Here is a 25364-nt window from a genome sequence, read left to right as displayed (position 1 = left end):
CGACGATTTATCTGTAACGAGCGGTGGCGATTGTTCTTAATTATCGGTGATCAAAGTTGCGTGCGGAGTCGCTTCGATTCCGTTGCAAAGTTACATCGTGTGTTTTTCTACGTCGTTGCCTCTGATTTAAACGCATTTTTACTTATTTTCTTAGAAACAAGCGCCGCTGCAAAATTCGAATTAGTTACGGACTCTTCCTGTAATGCATTGTTCACTTTGTAACGAGAAAGTTGAGTGTTGCGTTGCATCGCTTTTATTGTTCGCGAATTGTTTCTCCGAACTCGATTTTAATCGTGGAATTTCTTTGATTTCCACTACGTGATTTCCTTGCCGGAAAATTAAATATCAAACCGCAGAAGCTAGTCTTCAAATTAGGTACTGTTAATAAAGAACCTAAAATATGAAAAACACAAAAATTTCTTTAACAAATATTTCAAATAACGCTAGAGAACGCTATTTAAAAATCATACAAGACACCTTAAAATATTATCAAAGATCTCCCCAAAAAAGTTATCGAAAGAATATTAAAAAGTCCCCTGAACGATTATTCAAAACAATAAAAATGACAAATAGCAAAATTTCGTTACAGGATAAGAGAAATATTCGTAAATAAATCATGAGGAAAACGCTGTGTGAAAACGTATTTTTCTCGCATTAATCTCCGTAGGTAGAACGCGTTATACGTATACCAGAGTACGGTTTCCAGATTCAGATACAGGATCTGGAATAGTCAAGACTGGTTGACAGTGAAAACTCGTTGCGTGCAAGAAATATAAGTTTATAGCAACAGGTTCAGAAAACTCACCCCATTAATGAAAGGCGTTGCACTCGCGTGTAGGTGCAACGCACGCAGAAGATACGACTGATTGGAATGCAGCCAGTCAGCGAATTCTTTTCCTCTTTTTTTTCTCCATCTTGTCGTGTATGATTTTTCTCCCAACGGGAAGATGATTATTTTTATGCTGGAACGAAATCTAAACGGTCAGAATAGGGGGAAATACATATAGACAGGGGAAAATTGATGTTCCCTGCGACGGATGATCGGTAATTGCGATAGCTCGATATTACCTTCGGCTTTGCAGGCTTCCAAACACTTCCTTATCCTTTTCTGATGAAAATGGTTCGTTTGTCATTTGATCTCTAGATTTACAGATATTACCACGAAATAAAATAGTATTATGAAATGCACGTAGTGGAGTTACGATCAATCGACCGTGACTGGAATGTAGTCACGATAAAACTGTATTTCCTTCCTGTCTTTTTGGGAAGTACCGTTTTCTACGAGCTAACAGTAAATGTACCTCTACGTTTCTTATGGACGACCTCATTTAGATTCTCGGGCTTATTAAACGATAACATCCTCCGTCACTTTTCTGCTGAGAAGATGTCTTTCACCTTCGAAAAAGAAAAAAGAAATGTGGGACGAATCACTTCTGGCGTAGGAGAAATTGTAGCTCGCGAACTTTCCAACGAGTTCATCGCGCGTTCACGTGTTGCACGTTATTACATAAGAACGTAGATCGCGCATATAGGCGCGACGCAAAGCGACATGTCACCCTCGTTACCCTCGTCTCATCCTTTTATTCCTCTCTTTCTTCCCGCTTTCTCTTTTTTTCCTATTCGAGACGATTTATAATGGTTTCCAATCACCCGCGATTGTTATTCGATAAACGTGTAGCAGTAATATTAATAAATGCTGAATCTCAACGAACCCGCGATGGATCACTGATTGAACGAGTCGGCGAGATCTTTTTCCTCGTTACGATCGCTCGATCAATTCCTTCACGTGTGCCGCGGATATTACGTAAGGGGGAAAAAAGGCTACGTGCACTGTGTAATCTCTTACCCTTACCGCGATATTACCCCTGTTCCCTGTTGCGTATCCGCGCCAGAAAACCACAGAAGTGAATATCTCTTGCGATTTATACGGCATAAAATTACACGTCACGAAAGCTTCGGCTTTAAAGGCTGTTTACCCGATTGCATTTTTTTTCCTTCCCGGCGAGACCGAACGAGTAGTCTCTTGATGAGCGTAAACAGCGTTGTGTCGGATATAGTCTTGACTATACACGGGGTTAGCTTCTGATAATGAAGCGATGCAAGCCGGAAGACGGATCTAAAGATAGATGAAAGAATTATAGAATGAAATTTGTTTATGCGATGGATGGAAAGAAATTTGTGTTTCATAGACTATAATTAGCTTTCAGCGTAGATTTATTTTTACATCTTTCTCTTTTTTTTGTTCTTTCTACCCTTTTTTTTATTATTATTATATTCATGTTAGAAATTACTATGTACGTATAATAAAGAGAAAATATAGTATTACAGATTAAGTAAGAAAACAGATTTGTGTTCTCATGTTCACCACAATGAATTCTATTTATTCAAACTTAGTGCGTGTTCACATGTGACGACTAGTCTTCCCCACCCTGGTGCGTTTTACACGGCCTCCGTGGCCTCCTCTTCCTCCAAGGTAAATTGCAAAGGCCGAGGGTGGATGTTTCGCGCTATTTATAATGTTTACAGTGGCCGACACGTTCAGAGGAGAGAGAAGCTATTTTGTGTTATTTACTGGTTGCTTAATTACAAGTTACCGCAGTCGCCCATAGGCGTGGTAATCGAGCGCGATTCCGCAACTACTGAAAAATCGAACGGTCCGGTGGAAAACGAAAAGGGTGTAACCACGGTCGTGGCAGCGAATTATCGCCGTAGGGCGCGGTAGGAAACGATTTTGTAATAAACGTGAGTAATTTTTCCGCAAACATTTTCATTCTTTCGACGAGAGGAAGCGCCATTGTTGGTATCGGTTAATCGCGTTGTACTATTTTACTTGGTCGTTTAAAAAGAACGCTGTGGCAATTATCGAGCACGCATTACGTATCAGTAGTTCTGGGATCCCATTAAATCCGCGCCGCGTTTTATTCGATGGAAAAACTGTGACAGCAAAAAGCTGAATCATCGCTGAGGTAGCAACGAGGAACTTTTTGTTGCCCGTTGCTGCATGTTTTAAAAAGTATTAAACAAATATCAACCTGCAGAGAGATTTTATCCACGTTAGAACAACGTAATTAAAGGAATATTTGGGTTTTGTTCCGATTTCAATGCATTTGCTTCTAGCCAACAAGTATACACCGAAGAATTATTTGTTTCTGTTGCAATTTGTTGCTACCTGTTTCTAATTTTTCTCTGACCCTATCGCTCCAACCGGAAATAGGTAGCAAGCAGCGACTTTTGTTACTGGCAACAGAAATACGAAGAAACATGCAACATTTTCTCAAAACGTGAAACACTAACAGCAGGTTCCTGACTGTTGCCTCAGTGCTCAAAACGAATGCACGTTGCGAACTTTCGTTTTGACGAATGAAACATCCGAAGAACGACGGTAGCTGTTCGAGTTTTCTGACGTATTTGTCAGAATGTTGGTTGGCCAGAAAACCCATCCACTATCAGCGTAATCAGCGTAACATATTTTCTCATCGACAGCATCTTTTATAATCTGACCTCGATATACGTACTTTGAATCAATCATCGTATATTACGTGCATGTAAACGCTCTTAAAAAATTGCCATCGTTGGACGGGCGATATTGCGCATGATTGTCGTCGTCATCGTTCGCCGCGGAAATGTTCGAAATCGCTCGCGGAGCGGTGTACGACGCATTAAAAATATTCACGCACGAGCGTACACACGTGCGTTAATAGTGATACATATATAGAACGGTAATCGTATCGCTCGATCAGAGATATTTTAACCACAAAACCCATGAGATGGCGTATCGTTTCCTTGGCCGTACGGTGTGTAGCCAGACAGAAAGTTATCGATCGATAACGGGTCGCCACATATTCGATATCGTTCAAACTCCAGCCAAGCATATTACGAGGCTGTCTCTTTTGTGCATCCATTCCTCGCTATAAAAGTCCTCAGACATATACCTTTGTTCACCGATCATTAACATCCTTTTGGGAACAAAGAGATCCGATGAACGAAGGGGTCTGTCTCTTCCGTCTGGCGGAATCACGGTTAGTTTGTAATTGTTCCACGTCGTTGTCGTTACGTTCAACCCGCGCGCACACCGTGCGTGCATTCGTGACAGGCAGTGTGTGTACGTGTATGTAATGATACAGCCTGAAATATTTTGAATCGGATGGAATATATGTCTATACAGAAAAATTCGCATCTCTTCGAATATAACTCGATGGTTAAAAAGTTAAAACCTTGGAAAGTCTCGATCAATTTTGAATCTTGATAGGTCTTGAGTCTTTAACCACAGACATAGAGCTTCAGTAAGTCCTTTTGCAAATAGAGATAGGTGGGTGCTGTGGTTCCTATTGACAGATTTTATGAAATTAATATTCAATAAAATTCAGATTTTTGTTTTCTACGGTATGGACATTCGTAGAAAACAATTCTCATTAGCTATAAAAAGATTAAAAGTTTGATAAGTCTTGGAAGTATTGGAAGTCTTGATAGGAGTCAAAGTTCTAAAAGTTCAGTGGATACTCAATATAGTACATGTCTTATAGTACATAAGATATATACTTAAATACATATGTACGTAGTATTAAGATTATGTATAGGATATAAGGTATTTAATATCTGCTAAACTTCCTTAAACTTTGAAATCTATTATGACTCCAACACTTGTCAATTTTTTGAAGACCAATATTCAACGTTTGTCAAAAACTTTGAGTTTCATATATCGAATCATGTTCAAAGTAACTTGAATCTTCACGGTATGGAAAAAATGAAAATGCAGATGATCATTTCTACACGCAACACACGCGTTATTACGCCTTTGGCGTTATTAACTCAAAAGGTTTTCCTTTCTTAGATTTAACACTTGATTTTAGAGCTGACGAAATCGGGGAAGTATAACATAGAAATACTTAAACTGGGAATAAAAGAACAGTTTAGGAATTACATATTTATCGATAATATGTTTAAAACAGCTATGATAACATTCTGTAGTTGCGAACCACTGTGTTAAAAGTAACTAGCGGTTTTCCAAGGTTCGATTTGCTCGTAAAGCCTATCGGCTCGTTTGCTATGCGATACACGGTTCTCCATTCCTCTCCTCCTTTTCCTCCGTGTTTCATCTCTTGACTCGAGAATGCATAATCGCGGTATGATTCATAATACGTTTAAAAACGCACGTGTTTTCGTCATAATTTGATATTATTATGACGTGTGTTAACAGTTATAATGAAATAAAAGGAGCATACATAATGAATAATTAATCGCACAATAAATTTTTCAAGAAACTTGTTTTTTTTTATGAAAACCTTACTATATTTCGCTATAAAATATGCATATTCTGATTAATCGAATCGTATGTATATGAGAAGCTTGAGATTTATTCTTTATATTTTATTTCGTATATACATTATATTATTAAGACACAGATAATACACGTTGAAATTTTAAAATATTATTTTGTATTCGAGCCAAACTCCGTACGTTATAACGAAGAGTTTCTACGTTTAAAATCGTTCGGTTTGCCATTCACTTTAATTCGTGAAATTCTTCGACCTTGCAGGGAAAACAACAGGAAGAATGCGTGCACGGTATTATTTCATCCACGATGCAGCATCCTGCATTCTTATGCAATAGCAGTGTTTAGTACAACGAGTCGCGTTTATTTTTTAATTAAGGAATTTGTTATTGACTGATAATCGGTTTTCTGCTAATTAATTAGCCAGTATCATTAAACGATGCAATTATGTAATATGTTGCAGCATATGTTGAGATTTCTTTTAAACTTTTTCTTCATTGAATAGTCCCAACGAAGGGTTGAATATAAAAGAAACATGAAATTATCAGCAAAGCTTTCCATTTGTACGTATATGCTTTGCAATACAACATGTATGACGAGTCGAAAAAATAAAGCTCGAGTGAATCAAAACTGTTTCCTTCGTAAAGAAAATTCTTCGAATTACGTGTGGCCATGGAAATTTTTTGAAACAAGAGAAAAGTTATGAATTCAATAAACATCTACTTTCCTTGATTTTTTCTTTTTATGTAATTTATATTTAGGCCATCTTGGTATTTTCTATTCATGCAAAAAAAAAAAGAATTTTTATAATAATGTGTTCTAGATATACAGATTTTTAATCATTTTTTTCAAATCGGATGTAAAACATAAGTATTACTTAGTGTTCTTTCTTATTCTAGATATACCAGACATTCCTGAGAACATCAAGAATTTACGGGCACTTCAGGTGGCGGATTTCAGCAGTAATCCAATTCCAAGGTCAATAGGTTTGCCTAACATTTATCTCTTTTCGTTTGAAACACAGCTATTTATATTTCATCTTAAAAGCTGTTGAAAACATTTATTCTCAAAATTCAAGAAGGATTAAATTTGTCATTGCAGACTTCCAGCAGGGTTCGTGCAATTAAGAAACTTAACTGTTTTGGGACTCAATGATATGTCCCTTACGAATCTGCCGCCTGATTTCGGAAGGTAATAGCAACAAGAACTCGCTTTAATTGCATTCAAGCTTAGAATGATTTAATTGAATTACATCGTGTCTAGTACTAACAAGTTTGTGCACCGATTGTTCTCAGCTTGGAGGCGTTGCAGTCATTGGAGTTGAGAGAAAATTTGCTCAAATCCTTGCCGGAATCGCTTTCCCAACTTTATAAATTGGAGCGGCTGGATCTTGGTGACAATGACATTGAAGTTTTAGTAAGATAGATATTGAATTAACCATTGTAAAGGAAATTATGGACAAAATAGAATATTTGTTGTCTATTAACATAATATCTATTATAAATTTGGGACTTTTGTTTTAGCCAGCACATATAGGAAAATTACCAGCATTACAAGAATTATGGTTGGATCATAATCAATTGCAACATTTACCACCGGAAATCGGAGAATTGAAAACGTTAGCATGCCTGGACGTATCTGAAAACCGTCTGGAAGATCTTCCGGAAGAAATAGGAGGTTTAGAGTCTTTAACAGATTTGCATTTATCGCAAAATGTTATTGAAAAATTGCCTGATGGTCTTGGAGAATTACAGAAACTTACTATACTTAAAGTCGATCAAAATAGGCTTTCTACTCTAAATTCAAATATAGGCAGGTGAGATTAATTTTTTCTCCTATAAGGATCTTGATACCATAGAACTTGATAACAAAAACTGACGTTTACTCGTTGTAGGTGTGAGAACTTACAAGAATTAATTCTTACGGAAAATTTTCTCCTTGAACTACCTGTAACTATAGGAAAACTTCATAATCTAAACAATTTAAATGTAGATAGAAACAGTTTGCAGTCGCTTCCTACGGAAATCGGTAAGAAAAGTGTCGTTTAGAACTTCAATTTATGTTAATATTTATTTATATTACTTTATGACATTAAAAATAATTTTTTATCGAATGTTATTATTTTTCTGTAGGAAATTTAAAACAATTGGGTGTACTGTCTTTAAGAGATAACAAACTGCAATATCTTCCTATCGAAGTTGGACAATGTACAGCTCTTCATGTGTTGGATGTCTCAGGCAATAGGTATATAATATAATCTTAAATATCTAAATTTCTTCATGTTTTGTTAACAATATTTAGTAATGATATTCGTTTTTCAGATTGCAGTACTTGCCATATTCCTTGATCAATTTGAACTTAAAGGCAGTATGGTTAAGTAAGAATCAAGCACAACCAATGCTTACTTTTCAGACAGACGTTGATGAGGAAACAGGGCAAGAAGTATTAATTTGTTTTCTTTTGCCACAATTGGAAATCCATCCAGATGGTTAGTAAATCTATTTCATGAAAGTATATTTTGGTACATTTAGTTATACTTTATGGATTATATGTTGCATGATTTGTAATTTAGATTCAGGAAGAATTGGTATGCTTGGTGGTATGAGAAATGTTGTTCAAGATGGCGAAATACGTGAGCTTGGTAGTAGCGATGATGAAGGCTGGCAAGAAAAAGAAGCGTCGCGAACGCATTCCGTGAAATTTACGGATGAACCTCCGGAAACTGATAAGGAGGTGAGCACGTTACATATGAGGAAATCTTCTAGACTTTTTAGATTTGCTATATCTAAGTTCAGAGTATTTTCGAGGTATTTAATGTGTTGGAAACGTTATTATTCTTACGACTCATTGTATTAAAATTATAACAAAAGATGAAACAAAAGCCTATTTTTTTCTAACCATTCACCTTTTTTTTTTTTAATTACGTAAATACAACGTTTGCACTTATTTCAGACACCATTCGTACGACAAAATACCCCTCATCCAAAAGAATTAAAAGCAAAAGCTCATAAATTATTTAGTAAAGGAAAAAATGACAGCCGATCAGCATCCACAGATGAGCAGGTAATTATTAATTTCATTTTTCGAGATATCATATACAATCTTTTTGTAACAGTTGTTAATAATATCTTTCAGGATGTTTCTCAAACATTTGGTTTGGATAAAACTGAGACTGATATTTCAACAAAGTCCAACGATTTGACTACAGAGACTATAGAGCAAGAATCATTACAACCTGAATCTATAGAAAATGCACAAAAAGAAACCATACCTGGAATAGTAGCTGATAATGCAGATTTTCAGTCCAGCAATGAACCAGAAATAATTCTAACTAATCAATATATTACAGAATCTAATGCTGTAAGTATTTATGTTAATGCTAGTTTATTTATTTACTTATTTGTTTATTTATTTATTTATTTACTTATTTGTTACTGATTTATAAATTGTAAAAATTATTTTTTTAGGATGTGAGGACTGAAGGTTCAATATCTGAATCAAAGGATATAAATGACAAAGATGAGGAAGAATCTGAAAATGAAGAAACACAAAGACATGTCGAATTTTCTATCGTAGAAGGTATTGATTATGATGGTAGTGGTGATTCAAATAGACCAAATAGACTCCATCGTAGAGATACTCCGCATCACTTGAAAAATAAACGAATCCATACAGCAATAGATAAAGAAAAAGTAGCTTCCATTATTGCACAGGTAATTATTATCTACCTAAAAAAAGCAACATGTTTAAAACTACTTAAATAATTACGATGAATTTTATACAGTTTTTAATATGTGGTAGGCACTTACGAAGAAAAATGACGAAATCTCCACATCCACGTCAGCACCTGCAGAACCCACAGAAAATTTTGACGCTCAAAGTCAAGGTAAAAAAACTACAATTAGTATATCACCTTTTACCTGTTGCATTTCTTTATATCACCTTTAAATTTATCAAAATTAAATTAAATTATAATTCATATACCACGTATAAAATAAAATACTTGAAAAGGTAACATATATCTTTTCCGCGTAAACTGAATTAAATAACGAATCTTCCTAAACTTCCTAGCATCATTGCTTCGTAATCACTGGCATTAAATAGTCCATGATAAGATATTCCTTTCTGCTTCTGCTATCTTATCACTTATCCGTTATCAAACTCTAGTTATTTATCAAACTCGATGTAGCAAGTGTACACACGTAGAAAAAAATTGCGAAGTGAAAATATTCAATTAAAAATTTCATCAACATTCTATATTGTGAATAAAAAGTATAGTTAAAAATGCCAAAAAGATATAGATGTTTTGTAAGAAAAAAAAGAAAGGGTAAAAGTTAGTAAAACGTGATCCGATTACATAATTAAGTAGTAACGCCAATGAAATTTATTGTGTAGGTGCGATTTCTGATGCTGAGCCGACGATAGAAGTACGAGAAGAACAATACGAAATTCATATCGAAAGAACGACAGGTGGTCTCGGTTTATCAATAGCTGGTGGAATTGGTTCAACCCCTTTTAAGGGTGATGATGAAGGCATTTTTATTTCAAGAGTCACGGAAGGTAAAAATTGAGATAAAAAACCTATTTGTTTTCAGTCGTAGAATATGTCAATTATAAAGTTTCATGATATGGTCATTATATTTTCCTTTATAGGTGGACCTGCAGACTTAGCAGGTTTAAAAGTGGAGGATAAAGTATTGTCTGTAAATGGTGTTTCAGTAGTAAACGTAGGTCATTATGATGCTGTAGAAGTTTTGAAAGCTTGTGGACGTGTCCTTGTGTTAGTGGTTCAAAGAGAAGTTACGAGGATAGTGCCACCATATGAACAGGTACTATTTTATGAAACGCAAATCATTTATGCTGTTATTAACATTATATTTAACAGGTATCGTCGAGAAAAGACTCAGCGTGCTCTAGTTTAAGTACCAGTAGAGCTCCAAGTGCGACGTCTCATGTTTCATCTACAGGTTTACCGCATAATTTAGAAAATGGTGATGCTTTACCTCATGATGCTATTAAGGTATATATTTTTTTAGATTTAATAGATGCAACATATACAATTTAAACTAAAGTGCAAAATTTAAAGATCAACAAATTTCTATTTTAATAAGTCTAAGAAAATCCCTGAACCTATATCATCAACAAAGGCGGGTAATGAACCAATGGTATCTGTTCTTGTTCACACGACATTAATACGGGACCAAAATGGACTTGGATTTAGTATTGCCGGTGGAGAGGGTTCTCCACCATTCAAAGACAATAGCGATGTAAGAGTTTTAATTTATGAAAATATTTTATATTTATTTCTTTCGTTAATTATGCTTAGCAACTTTTTTCAAATATATAATGTTTAGGCGATATATATTTCAAGAATAACTGATGGTGGTGTGGCACAAAAAGATGGTAAATTATTAGTTGGAGACAAAGTAATATCTGTAAGTGTAATATTATTACACAAAATATTTTTTAATACAATTATAATTGTTTATCTTTCATATAATGGAATTATTTTATAGATTAATGGAGTTGAAATGAGAGGAGCCAAACATGAGCAAGCAGTTGCTTTATTAACAGGTTTGGAAAGATTCGTTCGATTAGTGGTCGAACGTGAAATTCCACTTTCGCAAGCAAATGCAGCCACAGTTGTAACACCTTCTGAAAAGTCACCACGAGTGATCGGTGCACCTAGACCATATACAGGATTATATAACGCCAATAGTTATATAGCAAATAGACCGGGTTACACCGGATATCGACGTTCTATCGATGCTGATAGGACTCTATCGCCAAGTCCTACTTCGAAAACGCCTCCGCCTATGAAAATTGAAACTACTGAGCTACCGAAAATGAATGGTGTTACAGAATCAGGAAATATTAAGAACGTTTCTTCGATATCACCAAGTCCGACAAATAGCCAACCACATCCACAACCTGCCCCCAGGCATAGCATTTCGCAACCTACAATTACACCCACGACAACTACAAGCTCAACGCCCACGTCTTCTACAGAACCTAGGTCAACCTCACCCCAGGAAGACATACAGGTACCGAAGCCTATCACCAACGAAGAATTTCAGGCCATGATACCTGCTCATTTCCTTCGTCCCCCTACTTCCTCACCATCACCAGATTCCCATCAAGGCCCTATCGTGACAGTGACAATAAAGCAGCCTGATAATCTACCTGGAGACGTCAATTTTCCTCCGGCTCCTACCACACTTGGTAAAGTTACTGAGACCATCACAAAGAGCACTCTCACCGAGACCGTCGTAACTAGGGTGACTGAAAATCAATTGGTACCACCAGTAATCATTGAGGTATGTGCTTGGTAGCTAGATGCATGGATTATGTTGCACATACATTTCGAAAAAAGTAATACAAATTGCTGAAAATATATTGTTTATCTTTTCAATTAACAAAAACCATAACGAAAAGGAAGTTTAGAAGTTTTATTTTATAATTTTTAAATATTACAATTATAATTATTTTTTCTTCGGTACTGGAATAGTTTGCACTTTTTAGATATTTTAGGTAAAAATTAAGTATTTAGTATTTGTAATGTATTAACTTATTTCCATGCTAGGATGATAATCGCAGTCCTACTAAATGTAAACATATTCCAATGCAATCAATTAATTAACTTCGGAATAATTACAATTTGAAAAATGGTGGTCAAGTGGTTTTCTTCCTCTCATGCATGTTTAATTAAGAAATAAATTATAACATCATTCGTTATTTAAAAAAGGGCAATTTAAACATTGTTATGGACATTATTTATGCATATGTACGTTTCATTTCTATGACAAGTTATATTTCATTGCATGTCTATGTATTTGAAATTGATCGTTATTGATTTGATTCAGTAAATATAATTTCTCTGTGTGTGCATTATCAAACCATACATTAAAGTATTTGGTAGGAATTGGTTGTATGAAATGTTATATTATTTTATACCTCGGGTGCTTATTCTCTGGCATGGAAATAGGTAAGTAGTATAAGCTAAATATATATTCTTTCATCAAATACCAAATTATATGCATCCTCCACTATTATGAAATTCCATCTTTCATTCTTTAATATCCAGGGCATTATATTTTTAAAATAATTAACACGTGTAATTTAAACGAAATAATGATTCTATATATTCGATGTTTTAATGATTAAATATTAATTTTTAGGACGTAATTCTTGTAAAAGAAGGATCCCTAGGATTCAGTATTATTGGCGGTACAGATCATTCGTGTACTCCATTTGGTGCAAAAGAGCCTGGAATTTTTATATCTCATGTAAGTTTTCTGATAATCTTTGTTAATATTCAGAATTTGTATAATATACATTTGTTGTGCTAATATTAGGTTGTGCCTGGTGGTATAGCTGCAAAATCTGGTAAATTGAGAATGGGTGATAGGATACTAAAGGTAAATGGTACTGATGTAACAAAAGCTACTCATCAAGAGGCTGTGATGGAACTTTTGCGACCAGGCGATCAAATAGTGCTTACTGTCCAACATGATCCACTACCAGAAAATTATCAGGTAAGCTATTTATAATTTAATTACTATCTGCTTGTTAGTTATTGCACATATATAGAGGGTTTGCTTCTTAATTACAATATAGCTTTTTCAATAAAACACGCTTATGAAAATGTAACTATAAATCACAAATTCACAATTAATGTTATCACGCTTAATTCTCAGAACTTACAATATTTTAATATTGAAGTTTGGGGTCAACACTAGTCAAAATTCGTAAACGCGCATACATTTAGAATACTTAAATATATACATAAAATAGTATCGCCAGTTAAATAAATAATAGAATAGAATCAGTTCATTCATTGATACTTAATGCATTATATTCACCAGTGAAATGTTTATCATTTGCAAACTGGCACTCAAGTGCTTCACTTATAACTGTTTTGTTGTGGCATTTCCTAATGCTGTTATTTATAATTTGTCCTACAAGCTGGTCGAAATAGAGTACATCCCTGTGACAGTAAGTACTCAATTAATTTGACCTGTTATTATTTTATTTTTTGATACCACGCTTTGCCCTCTGTTAAGGCTGCAAGTAAGCTCAGCACTGAATCACGAGCAATTGCTTTTCTGCCTAGGCTGAGATTATATAGAATTTAAAACTTTTTTTACTTGCTTTATATGCTTTATGGTAAATTAAAAGAATTATGTAATACAACAGTCATACATTATGTATTCATAATTTTTATAAGTATATTATATTGAAAATAAAACTAGGAAATATTTTGTAAAAAGTAAGCAAAGCAATATGTAAAAGATGGTAAAAGTATATTTAAAAATAATGTAATATTTTAGGAATTAGTTATTACAAAAGAACCAGGCGAAAAATTGGGCATGCACATTAAAGGAGGACTTCGAGGACAAAAAGGAAATCCCCTTGATCATACAGATGAAGGGGTGTTTATATCCAAAATCAATTCAGGTGGTGCAGCTAAAAGAGATGGAAGACTGAAGGTAAAATTTAATTCTCATTATAAGAATAAGAGTTTTATGTAATAATTTTTTATACTATGTTTTTGATATTAGGTTGGAATGAGACTACTAGAAGTCAATGGGACGTCGCTGTTAGGTGCGACTCATCAGGAAGCAGTAAATATATTACGGTGTTCAGGAAACACAATTACGTTAGTAGTTTGTAAAGGATATGATAAAAGTGAAATTGAACCAGTATTGCCATTATCCGATGGTAGAGATTCTAAAGAATCTAGGTCATCCAAGGAATTGAAGGATCCTGCAACAGAAGGTACTAAATCATTATCGCAAAGTATATCTAGTTTGGATCGCGATGATGAAGAAGCAGCAACTCTCAGACAAGAGCAAGAAATGAAAGCTGAACTTGTAGCATGGGAACAAGAAGAAAGAGAACGTGCTTTGCTTGAACATAGAGAAAAATCTACCCCTGAAAAAGTAAGACCCAATATTAAAGAAATTAAACAATATAAGCAATTTTTATTAATCAATGTGATATTAATTTTAAAGTTGAATATTTTCAAATTGAACAGGTATTAGATGTAGTAAGAGCAGCTGAATCATTAGTAAGCAAATCAAGTAGTCCGGTTGACATGGTTGTACCACCAAAGTCACCAGGTGGTACAAAAGATCTCAAAACAACCACTATTGTGATGAGCAAACACACTTTAGCACCTCAAAATACAAATGTAAGTATCTTTCATGATATTAAAATAATACAAATTTTAAGTTGAAATATTACTATATCTGCATGTCTCTATAAATATAAATTAACTTGCAAGCAGTAGTTTGCTTTTATTGGTATATAATAATAATAATAGCTATAGTATTTGAATATTTAAGAATTCTTTTGTGGAATTATATTGTTTAATTTTTTTATTAAACCTTACAATCATTTTAAATATTCAATGTATATTTATAAATAATGGTGGTTCTTGCATAAATGGATGCTTAACTTTATATAGCTATTACCTCTTTATTTATTTATATTCTTCTTTTACAAATAATTAAAAGATTGCTACTTTTGATTTTATGCTTCGTTTACACAAGATGCATGACTTTAATAATTCACGTTTTTATTGAGCACTATTTATTTATTTGCTCATATTATATGTACATATACGTATACATATGTTCATGGGTGCATATATTATACATGTGATTTATTAACAAAATATTCTACATTTTATTAATGGCACTGGAACAAAAGGAGAGACGTTTGAAAATTTCAATTTACAAATTAAAAAATATAGAGAGAAGTTGAAAAAATAAATAAATTTTGATCAAGAAATATTATTATGGTACAATGTGGTGTTAAAGAAAAAACGTTGCTCTTCCCCTTGTGTACATTCTTATATGGTAGCATAAGCATGGACGTTCGTTCTTACATAAACATACTTTATTTCTTCTTATTAAATACTATAGACCTATATGTTTATTTCTGCACACCTTGTGAAAAGAATAAGAAACCATAATCTAATAACAAATTACTAATTTTTATTTATCTGTAAAGAAGAAACAATATTAACTTTTTAATTTTTGTTGCCCTTCGAATGATTGTACATTTTACATAAGTTTATATGAATTTCTCAATTTGATATCAAATAGTTTTATTATTTGTCAGTACTCATACACTCATCATAAGTCTTATTACTTATTTTTAATATATGACGCATGAAATGTACATTTGTCAGTGTTCTTAGCGTCGCATGCTCTCCTGAGCGGCAAAACAAGAGATGTTTCACATGTTTGCAGACAGTGGAAGGTGATAGCGCTACTTTGGCTGCCCTCTAACAGGAGTGAGTCGTTCGACCCTCTACTCATTTTCCCTGTGTCTACGTCCATACCTCTGAATCCGCGGGACTGTGCCATAATAAAATTATTCTAAGGAATTCATGTCGTTAACTCGCATAATCATGGTGTTTATTGCGTTTCATGAGTATCACTATTGTACAATTTAACTATCGTTACTCCGTTTGTTACTGATACTGCCATTATAACATTAAGTGTAATTATTGCGAATATGCTGACTGGCTAGGTTGATTCTCTGTGATTGGTTTCTTATTTTGGTCCAAGAATGGGGTCAAGATTTTAATCATCACGAAAATGTGATATCGTCTTTAACTACAGACTCTTGTGTACATATTCATCACTCCTTCGTTCATGAATATCGGTTGAAAGATGAACATGAAAAGATACTTCTGTGATAGGTAGACAGATGTCATAGACGACAAGAACTTCCCACGTATTTACCGAATATTTTTTAGCGATATTTGTACATTGATTCTTAAACTTATTTCATAATCTATTTTGAAAGATTGGAAACGTATGTTGGACGACTACTGCAATTCATTAAGCTTAAAAAAATTAGATCAACTTCTGGATACTGGATCAAGAATTATTGAAAGTAAGAAAAGATATAAGACAGCAAATAATTCCTGTTCCAATATGAGTGACAAGTAACAGGTGTATTATGTTTCTATAAATTTTTATAATAATATACTTGAAACTTACATCACACTGAAGACAGGCATTATTGACTTTTTCCTTCGTGATACACGACTTGATGACTGAGGAAGTAGGAGTCTATATTCTTATCTAAAAAATAATAACTTCCAAATTATTATATTTAGGGTACTTTTGATATATTATTTTTAATGATCTTATTTGTTTAGTATTCTCTATTTATATAGTGTTAAGAAAAAATCAGTAGTTAATTTTATTGATATTTTTACAAATATTTTGGTATACTATGTAGAAAATATACTAGAACTGTCTTTTTTATTTTAAGCTAGAATATTTTACTACTACCAGAAATGTAAGCATTATTATATCGTAGAGAATAGCTTTTATGTTGTAATTCACAATTCATTTCATGTTTCATTCATTTAAAGCTGTATATCATTGAAAACAAAGATAATAATCAATGCGTGTATCACTAAATAGGGAGTGTACCCAAAAATATCAAGTTTTAATTATTTATATTACTATATAATGTACAGTTAAAGTAAAAGAAACAAAAGTGAAATACAATGTCTATTGAGACATAAAATATTATTTGATAAGGTATTTGTGCATCTAACATTTTTTTGTAAGTTATAAATGCCAGCACTCTTGGATGGTTACTTCTACAGTAAACTCATATCATTATTAAAATATAAATCAATGTACTGTATTCTACGAATGTTCTATAAATGTTATATGTTGATATAAATCTAATGGACCAGATGTTTATATATTATTACAAAGTATAAAGATAAGATAGTATTTATCTAATTATAAAAAAAGAATTATATATATATGTTAATGTTGAAGTTCCAGTTGACCGACATAAAGATGAAATACATGCAGTGCTTTATTCAAATGTATCAATGCGACAGGTTCTTCTGAAAGTGAATTGCATTTTATCCCATTAGTGCTATTAACTACAAGAGAATACATTTTTCATGTTCATATTTAGTAACGCAAAGATCACAGTTCCTGTTATTGAATTATAATTTGGGATAAAAGTTACCTAGTTATGACATTTCAGAATATCTTATGGTGCATTGATATATATGAAAAGGTGATGGATAGAGGGTACAAATATGAGGTAACTTTATAAAGTCGATTTTAATATACTTAAAATCATTGGAAGGGTATACAAATAAAAATTATGCGCAAAGCTGCATTAATTGTTGCAATAATAGTACAATTGATATAATATTGAATGTATAGATGGTAAAAGAAGAAAAATATTGAATGAATAAGTTCAAAACTGATTCCTTTTTAATTCTAATATAGATTTTGTATGAGATGTAGTATTGGAAATAAATCTGTTTTTTGAAGTATAGTTACAAATTTTATAAAAAGTAAATTTATTAAACTCAAAGGATGCAGAAATGAGAAATGTTTTCTTATTTGATAATTTCTTATATTATGATATAAATATTACACATTTTTATTTCTTGTTAATCAATTAGTTGTCAGAAATTATTTTGTTAATCTGTTGTATATAGTTGTATATTTACATAGTGCCTAACTAATAATTTCGCATTTTTACTGCATTCTATATTCCAGTAGAAAATTATTTTAACTTTACTAATACAAATCTTCATGTTATTTACTCAGTCACTGAACAAAGAGAGAGATGGAACTTCAGTGGACAGTCCAACGCCCCAATCTCCGGTCTCTACTCTTACTTCATCAATGAATTTCGATCGCACTACTGCTGTCCAAAGCTTGCCCTCTCCAAAGAAAAAAAGTTCCATACCGAAACGTAGTATTACATTTGCTGATCTTCCTCCCAGTTCTAGAAAAGAACCAACTAATTATCCAACTTCAACAAATGAATATCCTTCATCTTTGCATGATAATAGATATATTTCTGATCCTCAAATTACTTCTTATAAGAAAGTCTATCAAAATCCTATCCAAAGTACTCAGTATTCATCTCGTTCCAAACTTCCTCCTACACCTTTGACTGCTCCTCCATCCATAGGAGATTATGGCACTTCAGTCCCTTTTGATAAACGACAGAACGCACGCTCTGTTGGTGGGAGTAATCAGGTTGAGGTGGGTTTTAAGAAGCATGTTTAAAAAATCTAATGCACTATCTTTCCTTGTTCTTTACCAAGAATGTTGGAGCGTTTAAATCGCAGAATTTTATTGCATAAGAATTGTAACACCCGTGTTAACAAAATTATTTGGTATTATTTAAATATAAATCAAATGCATGTAGTAGGTTCAAATGTGCATATTGAAAGTGGAATTGTTATAAAAAAGATAGATTAAAATTTATATTTTTATAAGGATTATTTTTATCAAATATTAATGTGTTATTTCAAAATACAGCTTTCACCAACACCATCACCAACACCACCTTTAGTGAAGATGTCAGTTAGCGATAAAAAGAAATTGTTTGAAAGTGCCATGGAGGAACATTTGAAACCTTCCCCTAAGCCAGGTAGATATTATTTTATATATTTATATAAACAAATTGTAAATACGATATATTATTTTTGTATTCATTATCATTTTTCTAGAAAAAGTATTCAGTTTTCTAAGTCAAGATGAAGTTGAAAAAATGAAACAAGAAGAAGGTACAGTATTCGTTAATTATATTATTAAATTCTTAATTCGTACAATTAACAAATATTATTGTGCATTTGCAGAAAAAAAGATAGCTACTCTAACGCGGGATGAATTAAAATCATGGGCTCAACTCGATGAAAACGAAGGCTTGGAAGATTTAGAGGAAACATTAGAAGATCAGGATAACCGGCGACCTAAGTAAGCTAAGTTGTACTCATTCTACGCATTTGAACGTGTGATTATTAAAATTTTTTTACCTTATTATTTCTTTCTTGTTTCCACTTCATTGTGTCTGCATATTACAACAAGAAAAATAAAAGAGAATATACTGCTTAGTAAAAAATTGCATACTTTATGCATTAATGCTAAAAAATATGATGGCTATAAAATTGATGTTTTGAAATTTTTGCAGCTCTAAAAAATAATATCTAATAATCTAATTATATAATAATACAATCTCATTTCAACAAATTTTACTCGGCCATAGAATTTTTTTGCAACAATATAACTTCTTAAATAATGCCCATACAAAATATTGTAGTAATGTATTAAAAAGAACAAGAGAACAGAATTAATTTGCTTTACATAAATGAGTATTATAGCATTTTTTTCCATTGTAGTACGTATTCTGTATATGAAACTATGAAATAATGTAATTATCTTTCAGTTGTAAGATGCTAAACATATCTGTCTATTATACGTGTATTGTACAAGACAGGCAATTATCTTTCAATTGAAAAATGATTGTGTTTATATAATTACCAAATATTTTACGAGTATTAATTGTTAGTTTAAATAGATATTCTTTATATATTTAGTAAAATTGTATTTTTATAGTAAAGTTGTAGTTTAAAAAGTACTCCGACGTTTCATACAAAATGACTGGACATCGTGTATATATCAGTATTTTTTATACCTGCGATAAATATTATATGTATATATAATTTATATCAGTGCTTTTGTTGTAGTTGTTACTTCATCATAAAGCGTGCATGCTCATTATAATTATCGTATAAATGACTTTGCTAGGGATTAGCGACTGCTTTTTTTTTTATAAAATAACGTGTATTTGTACATAGGCTTATGAAATTCACATTCACATTGTACATTGCAGTTCAGGTTGTGGTTGTGCTTACACAGGCATTTACTGCACATTATAATTACATGTTTCATTCTTCAATAAGACCAAATCATAAGTTTATAAAAATTATGTACATCGGAATATAATTTTCACAAAAACTTCACGCTTTAATACATTTTCTTCACACGCATTGCAAGCGCACTTCAAAGATTCCAAAGAATAATTATTATTTATCTAATGTTAATACTTGCTTCCATTTTTATCTATGTGAATGTCTTATCACCTCTTAAATCCATAATATAAAATAATTCTTCTTTGGAATCTCTTAGCACCGATCCAATCACATTATTCGTAGATTTATAGTTGATGTGTGGTGTAGTCTAATTTTTTTGTATTGTTATCTCGTTTGTATATAAGTCGTACAATATTTTTTTAGCCTTTGTATTGAACGTTGCTTTTGTACTTCTTCTTTTAATGAATAAACATTAAAACTGTGGCACATGTATATGATTTGTCAGTGTGCATGCTCGTTACCTTGCAGTAGCCGACTGAGTTCGCGAAGTTCGATCCCCCTTCTGCAGAATCTTCCAAGCAGTGTAAGGACAGCAAAAGCAGAACGTCGCTTGAAAGAGAGACTGATACAGGAGGTATTACTTTTTAAATATATTTTTATCATTCAAATTCCTCATTTATCATAATTAAATATTCCAAATTGTTCTGTATTTTAAATAATTTTGTTGAGACACTAATGTTTAAAATGACTTAATACGGATATAATATTTATGTTTCTTATTCAATTTTTTATTGCATAGGGTATAATTTCTGATGAAGATGAAGAAAGTCATTTGAGTCCTGCTGAACAAAGAGCACTAAGGGCAGAGAAGCGTGCAGCATGGAGACAAGCACGTTTAAAATCTCTGGAACAGGTAATTATAATGCTCTTTTTCATACCTGAAAAATTCATATATTAAATAGTATTTACATTTATTTGCATGTTAAATGGTTATATTCAGGATGCTATTCAAGCACAGATGGTAATTAAGAAAATGAGTGAAATGATGGATACTACAAATAAGGCAGATCCTACGCAGGATTCTACAGATGCTGTTACTGTTGTTCCTGAAACAGAAAAGACAGCCGATGTAAGCATTTGTAATGTACCTTTGCTCTAGTCATACCACCAGCAAACTAAAACAATGAACATAATCTAACGATGTGTTTAAAACAGATTAACCAGCATTTATTTATTGTACTACTAATTACTTCTTTGCTCGCCAGTAGTTCTAACTTAGTGTTCGTACATTTACAATGTTATGTTAACTACAGTGGTACCCCCTTTGTCTGTCTTACTATCATAGTTCACTACGTTACGGCCGTCTAGTGCAGATTTCCCCAAACTTGCTGTACGCAGCAAGGTGGGTCCCCCTAAAGAGATACGCGAATCCGAGAAAGTAGTGGACGAGAAGGTCACTCGACGTACCGAGGAATACGTGGATGAGGTGACGGGTGAACGGCGTGTCCGTACAGTCGAATACGTCGAGAAGCTCATTGAGCGACAGGTATTATAAATTCTAGAGTTTGCACAAAATTTAAGCACCGAATATTATCTGTTCACATCATCGATTCGAGACGTGTTTTAAGTGAAGTTCAATTTTTTAACTGTTGTACTGGAACTTCAATATGGCATTGGCATTTAATTGATGAATGAAAAAGTACCAATATAATATTGTTATGGAAGCTTATACTGTAACTAATTAAAATTATTGGAAAATTACTATGGTGTGTAATATAATTACAATTCGAAGTTTTAGTACAAGCAATGACATAATAAAAAGAAGTTCAAAAATCAAATTAAAATATGGCAGATCATGATTTGTTGGGGCACTATGTTAATGCTCCAATTAACATAATTAGGAAAAGGTGATATTCACAAAAGTTTGAAGGGAAAAGGGAAATAAAGTAGTATTTTTTTAGAGAGAAAGAGAGAATATGTGTTGCTTGTGAACTGTGTCTTATTTGTGTGTGTGCGCTCATATATTTATAATTTTAGAATAATCATGTGTGTGTATATGCATGCTGCTTTAAAAAATATTTTGCTTTAATGCACAAGAACCCAATGGAAATGGTTCAATGGTTGTATTTGTTGTTCCAAGAATCCAGCACTGACCATGGAAGTGCAACCTGCACCACCTTGAGCAATTGATTTCATTTCTACTGATCACTAACAAACTCTTCTCGTACTATTGGTAATGCTACTATTGATCTTTCTTATCCACTACTTACTTAAGCATGTATAAAGGTATTTTCTTTTCAAATAATATTTTACTATAATTATTTTGGTGGTATTGCTATATATCAAGTACTACTACTGTAAAAATGTTATAAGTTTCATCCGATTCTATAATATATTTTTTTTGTCGTACGTTATATGTCGTACGTTTATCGTAATTAAATTAATAATTACACGTATCAATGCAGAAATTTCTCTGGTCTACTTCAGCATTTGCAATGTATATATTTATGTAATTAGGTTGAAACTCTACGAGAAAAAATTATATCATTGGAACTAAGTAATGCAGAAGATGAAGTAGAAAGTATTATCGGAACAGGAGCAAGCGATGCTGAAAGCGAAAGTGAAGAAATTACTGGACAGCCTTCTAATGTGAATACCATGCAAGAGAAAACTGAAACAATTATACCTACAAGTGCCACTGAAGATGCCGCTCCTAAAATAAGTGCAAATACTATTCTTGTTTCAAAGAAAAAGAAACGAAAACGTTCGAAAAAAGGTCGTCATTGACCTCAGATAAAAATGTTGGTGCAAAATGAAGAAAGACATATGGAAGAACGATTGTGAAATATTTTCTTTTTTTTATTATATCATTGTGAAAGTGTGTTCTAATAATGCATACTTTGCATTACATCAATCTACTTCATGCATTTCAGAATTCAAATCCTTACTATATTGGTGCATATAATATTTAAAAGATTCCTCATTGCGTGCTGCTTTTTTTGAAGCACACATATATATACATAATACATAAAATATAATTTCATATTCACTATTTAACATAACTGATTAGGTATATTCAGAATTATGTTTATTTCTTTCATAGATCGTGCTATGTTTCTAATATTAACATAGTGAAATAATGCATGTGTGATTAGTATTATCGCATCATATTTTTATCTGGATTGGTGCAACATAGTAATTGTAACTAGCGCAATCGATTTCCTTATTTCTTTATACATCATAGAATTTGTATTTTATACTTGTTTCATAAGATTTGTCTCCTGCGTAATACCGATAAAAAGTATTTTAATGGTGAAAAAATTAGAATATAATATCAAAGTAGTATTTTTACAGTCAGTACTATGATCATATACCCTATGAAATATATTTACTGAAATCGGTTTATACGAAAAATTCATGTGATTCAATATTCGTTGTTCTATATAAAATGATACACATTCCTTTTTGCAATTTTTGTTTTGTTTCGTAGTTTAAATAATATATTTTAATATAAGCAATTCCTCAATTTAAATAGGAACACAGGAGCAGTATTTTTGGTCACTGAAACGAACAATATACAAATGAAAAGATTTTAATCAAATTGTAATAAACAATTGGTTTTCAGACATATGTAAAATATGTTATTAGTTAGCTTAAAAATGAAAAATAACGTAAACTACAGCTATTTGTTGTGGTTTGTAAAGTATTTTATTTATTTTCCTTTAGTGATAAGTATATTAATATATATGTTATGTAAAATTGTTTTGATATACTTTAAGATTCATTTTAAAAAGCACATATATTTAATCTCATTGTTAAATATCGACATAGTTTTTGATCATTCATCATTAGGAAGAAATTTATTTAAAGTTTATTATCCATTCTAATGTCAAAGTTGCCACTAAAATGTAATAAATACCAAGTATTAAATTTTTTAATTGTTTAAAATATATTATTACTATACATATTCATGATTTCGTTCTTTTAAAAATTTTGTTGTTTTAATTTATTTATACTAACGATAGCTATATTTTATCGTTAACATATTTTATTTCACAATATATTCAATAATTTCATGATTAAACAATGTTCTCGCATATTCAAAAGTACACAAAAAGAGTTAGCCAATATGTAACAAATAGATGTAAAAATAGCGGAGATTTGAAGCAAGATTAAAATCTTAACTTTATTAAAAGAATAAAATGTCGACTACAATTGAAGAAGCGGAATATATAAAATATATGCTGTTTCTTTATCGCTGACTATAACAGTACCTTCTAATAAATATGTATGTGTGAGATTACAAAAAATATAATTTCTATATAAAAACTTCTATGATAATGTTAAATACTTTGTAGGTATATTATCTGGTAATATAAACCAATAATATTTGTAATCTCATATAGTTCAAAATATTTACCTATGTTGAAATTGCAACATATACAGGTAAAAAAAATTGAAAATCATAATAGTTTTACTATTTGTGTTTTAGATATAACTTTTTGTATTCTTCATATGTTTGCAATAGTAAGATGATTCATCTTAAATATAAAAATATCATTTTATATAGATCATATACATTCTTCAGTGAAACAGACCATATTATTAGTATTAAGATCTTTGCAAATTATACATATAAAATTAAATATGTAGCATAAGTAAACATTAATTGAGACAAGTATACTATTAACTGCGGTGTAAAGTGCGATTAAAGGAGCGGGACCAATTTATTAAATTATTCATAAGATTGTAAAAGAAAAAATATATGCAAAATATCTTTTTTCCAAATAACTGTTATATATAGTTTAATGCCTATTGTCAGCATTATAATTGGTCTTGGCATAATCTTCTGGAATTGTATGAAAATTATAATGTGCCAACATTAACTATATCTTTATAACGGTTTAAAGTGTAAACACTTTTCAAATAGGATTTGAAACCTTTTTGTAATATTACGAGTAGCATAATATGTAGAAAACATTGTAATAATTATAGTGTTAAATATCGTATAAAATAATTACTTTTAACAAATTATAAAATTTTATTAAAACAGTTCTCTGAAATTAAATTCATAACTAAATTAATTAGAATGTGAATTTTTTAAAAATCCCACCATTTTTTAACACTATAACATGTTGACAAATCATATCATGTTATGAACTTGTATTATTCTTAATTATAAATGATAAACTTACAGTTGGAAACTCCTATTTTAGAAGTACTTTACATCGACGTTAAATCCAATAATAGGCATAATTTGTATGTACTTTTGGAATCTTTGTATTTGTCTTTACTTTAATAATTAATTATAAAAAGAAATATTACATTCTGCCACGTATATTTTATATTTTGATAATACAGTATATCTGGTTATATTGAATAATAAACTGAAGCTGCTAATTTATATAAATAATAAAGTTT

At 31.8% G+C, this 25364-nt stretch overlaps 1 protein-coding gene and 1 long non-coding RNA gene across 15 annotated transcripts in view; one reads left to right on the top strand and one right to left on the bottom strand.

Annotated features, from left to right (window-relative positions):
- LOC117212182 (protein lap4) overlaps positions 1–24698 on the top strand; it is a 52342-nt gene extending 27644 nt beyond the window's left edge. Inside the window, exons 3-36 of one of the 14 annotated variants that reach the window (XR_004488412.1) lie at positions 6172–6250; positions 6374–6463; positions 6568–6688; positions 6796–7088; positions 7167–7300; positions 7405–7516; positions 7594–7760; positions 7845–8005; positions 8225–8335; positions 8408–8632; positions 8740–8985; positions 9074–9158; positions 9668–9832; positions 9926–10101; positions 10158–10292; positions 10384–10539; positions 10627–10707; positions 10789–11589; positions 12451–12558; positions 12628–12807; positions 13238–13267; positions 13603–13761; positions 13834–14214; positions 14310–14465; positions 17887–18330; positions 18610–18721; positions 18801–18857; positions 18930–19047; positions 20472–20577; positions 20743–20856; positions 20944–21072; positions 21289–21489; positions 22084–22176; positions 22461–22600. Coding sequence is in view for 12 of the 14 variants with exons in the window: in XM_033456726.1 (XP_033312617.1) it covers positions 6172–6250; positions 6374–6463; positions 6568–6688; positions 6796–7088; positions 7167–7300; positions 7405–7516; positions 7594–7760; positions 7845–8005; positions 8225–8335; positions 8408–8632; positions 8740–8985; positions 9074–9158; positions 9668–9832; positions 9926–10101; positions 10158–10292; positions 10384–10539; positions 10627–10707; positions 10789–11589; positions 12451–12558; positions 12628–12807; positions 13238–13267; positions 13603–13761; positions 13834–14214; positions 14310–14465; positions 17887–18330; positions 18610–18721; positions 18801–18857; positions 18930–19047; positions 20472–20577; positions 20743–20856; positions 20944–21072; positions 21289–21489; positions 22461–22730 (5903 nt within the window). In the remaining 2 variants the exon portion in view is untranslated. The other 13 variants (XM_033456737.1, XM_033456738.1, XM_033456732.1 and 10 more) reach the window with 13 other exon arrangements.
- Positions 8831–9632, bottom strand: LOC117212186. The gene is made up of 3 exons (XR_004488414.1): positions 9193–9632; positions 9082–9119; positions 8831–9000 (listed from the first exon to the last, which is right to left on the bottom strand). It is a non-coding gene; the product is annotated as an uncharacterized LOC117212186 (long non-coding RNA).
- Positions 24699–25364: the final 666 nt, after the last annotated feature.

Source organism: Bombus bifarius, unplaced genomic scaffold (assembly GCF_011952205.1).
Source record: "Bombus bifarius isolate JDL3187 unplaced genomic scaffold, Bbif_JDL3187 scf7180000008285, whole genome shotgun sequence".
Classification (NCBI taxonomy): domain Eukaryota; kingdom Metazoa; phylum Arthropoda; class Insecta; order Hymenoptera; family Apidae; genus Bombus; species Bombus bifarius.
Note: the sequence above shows the minus strand (reverse complement) of the source record. Positions and strands in the feature narration are given on the sequence as shown.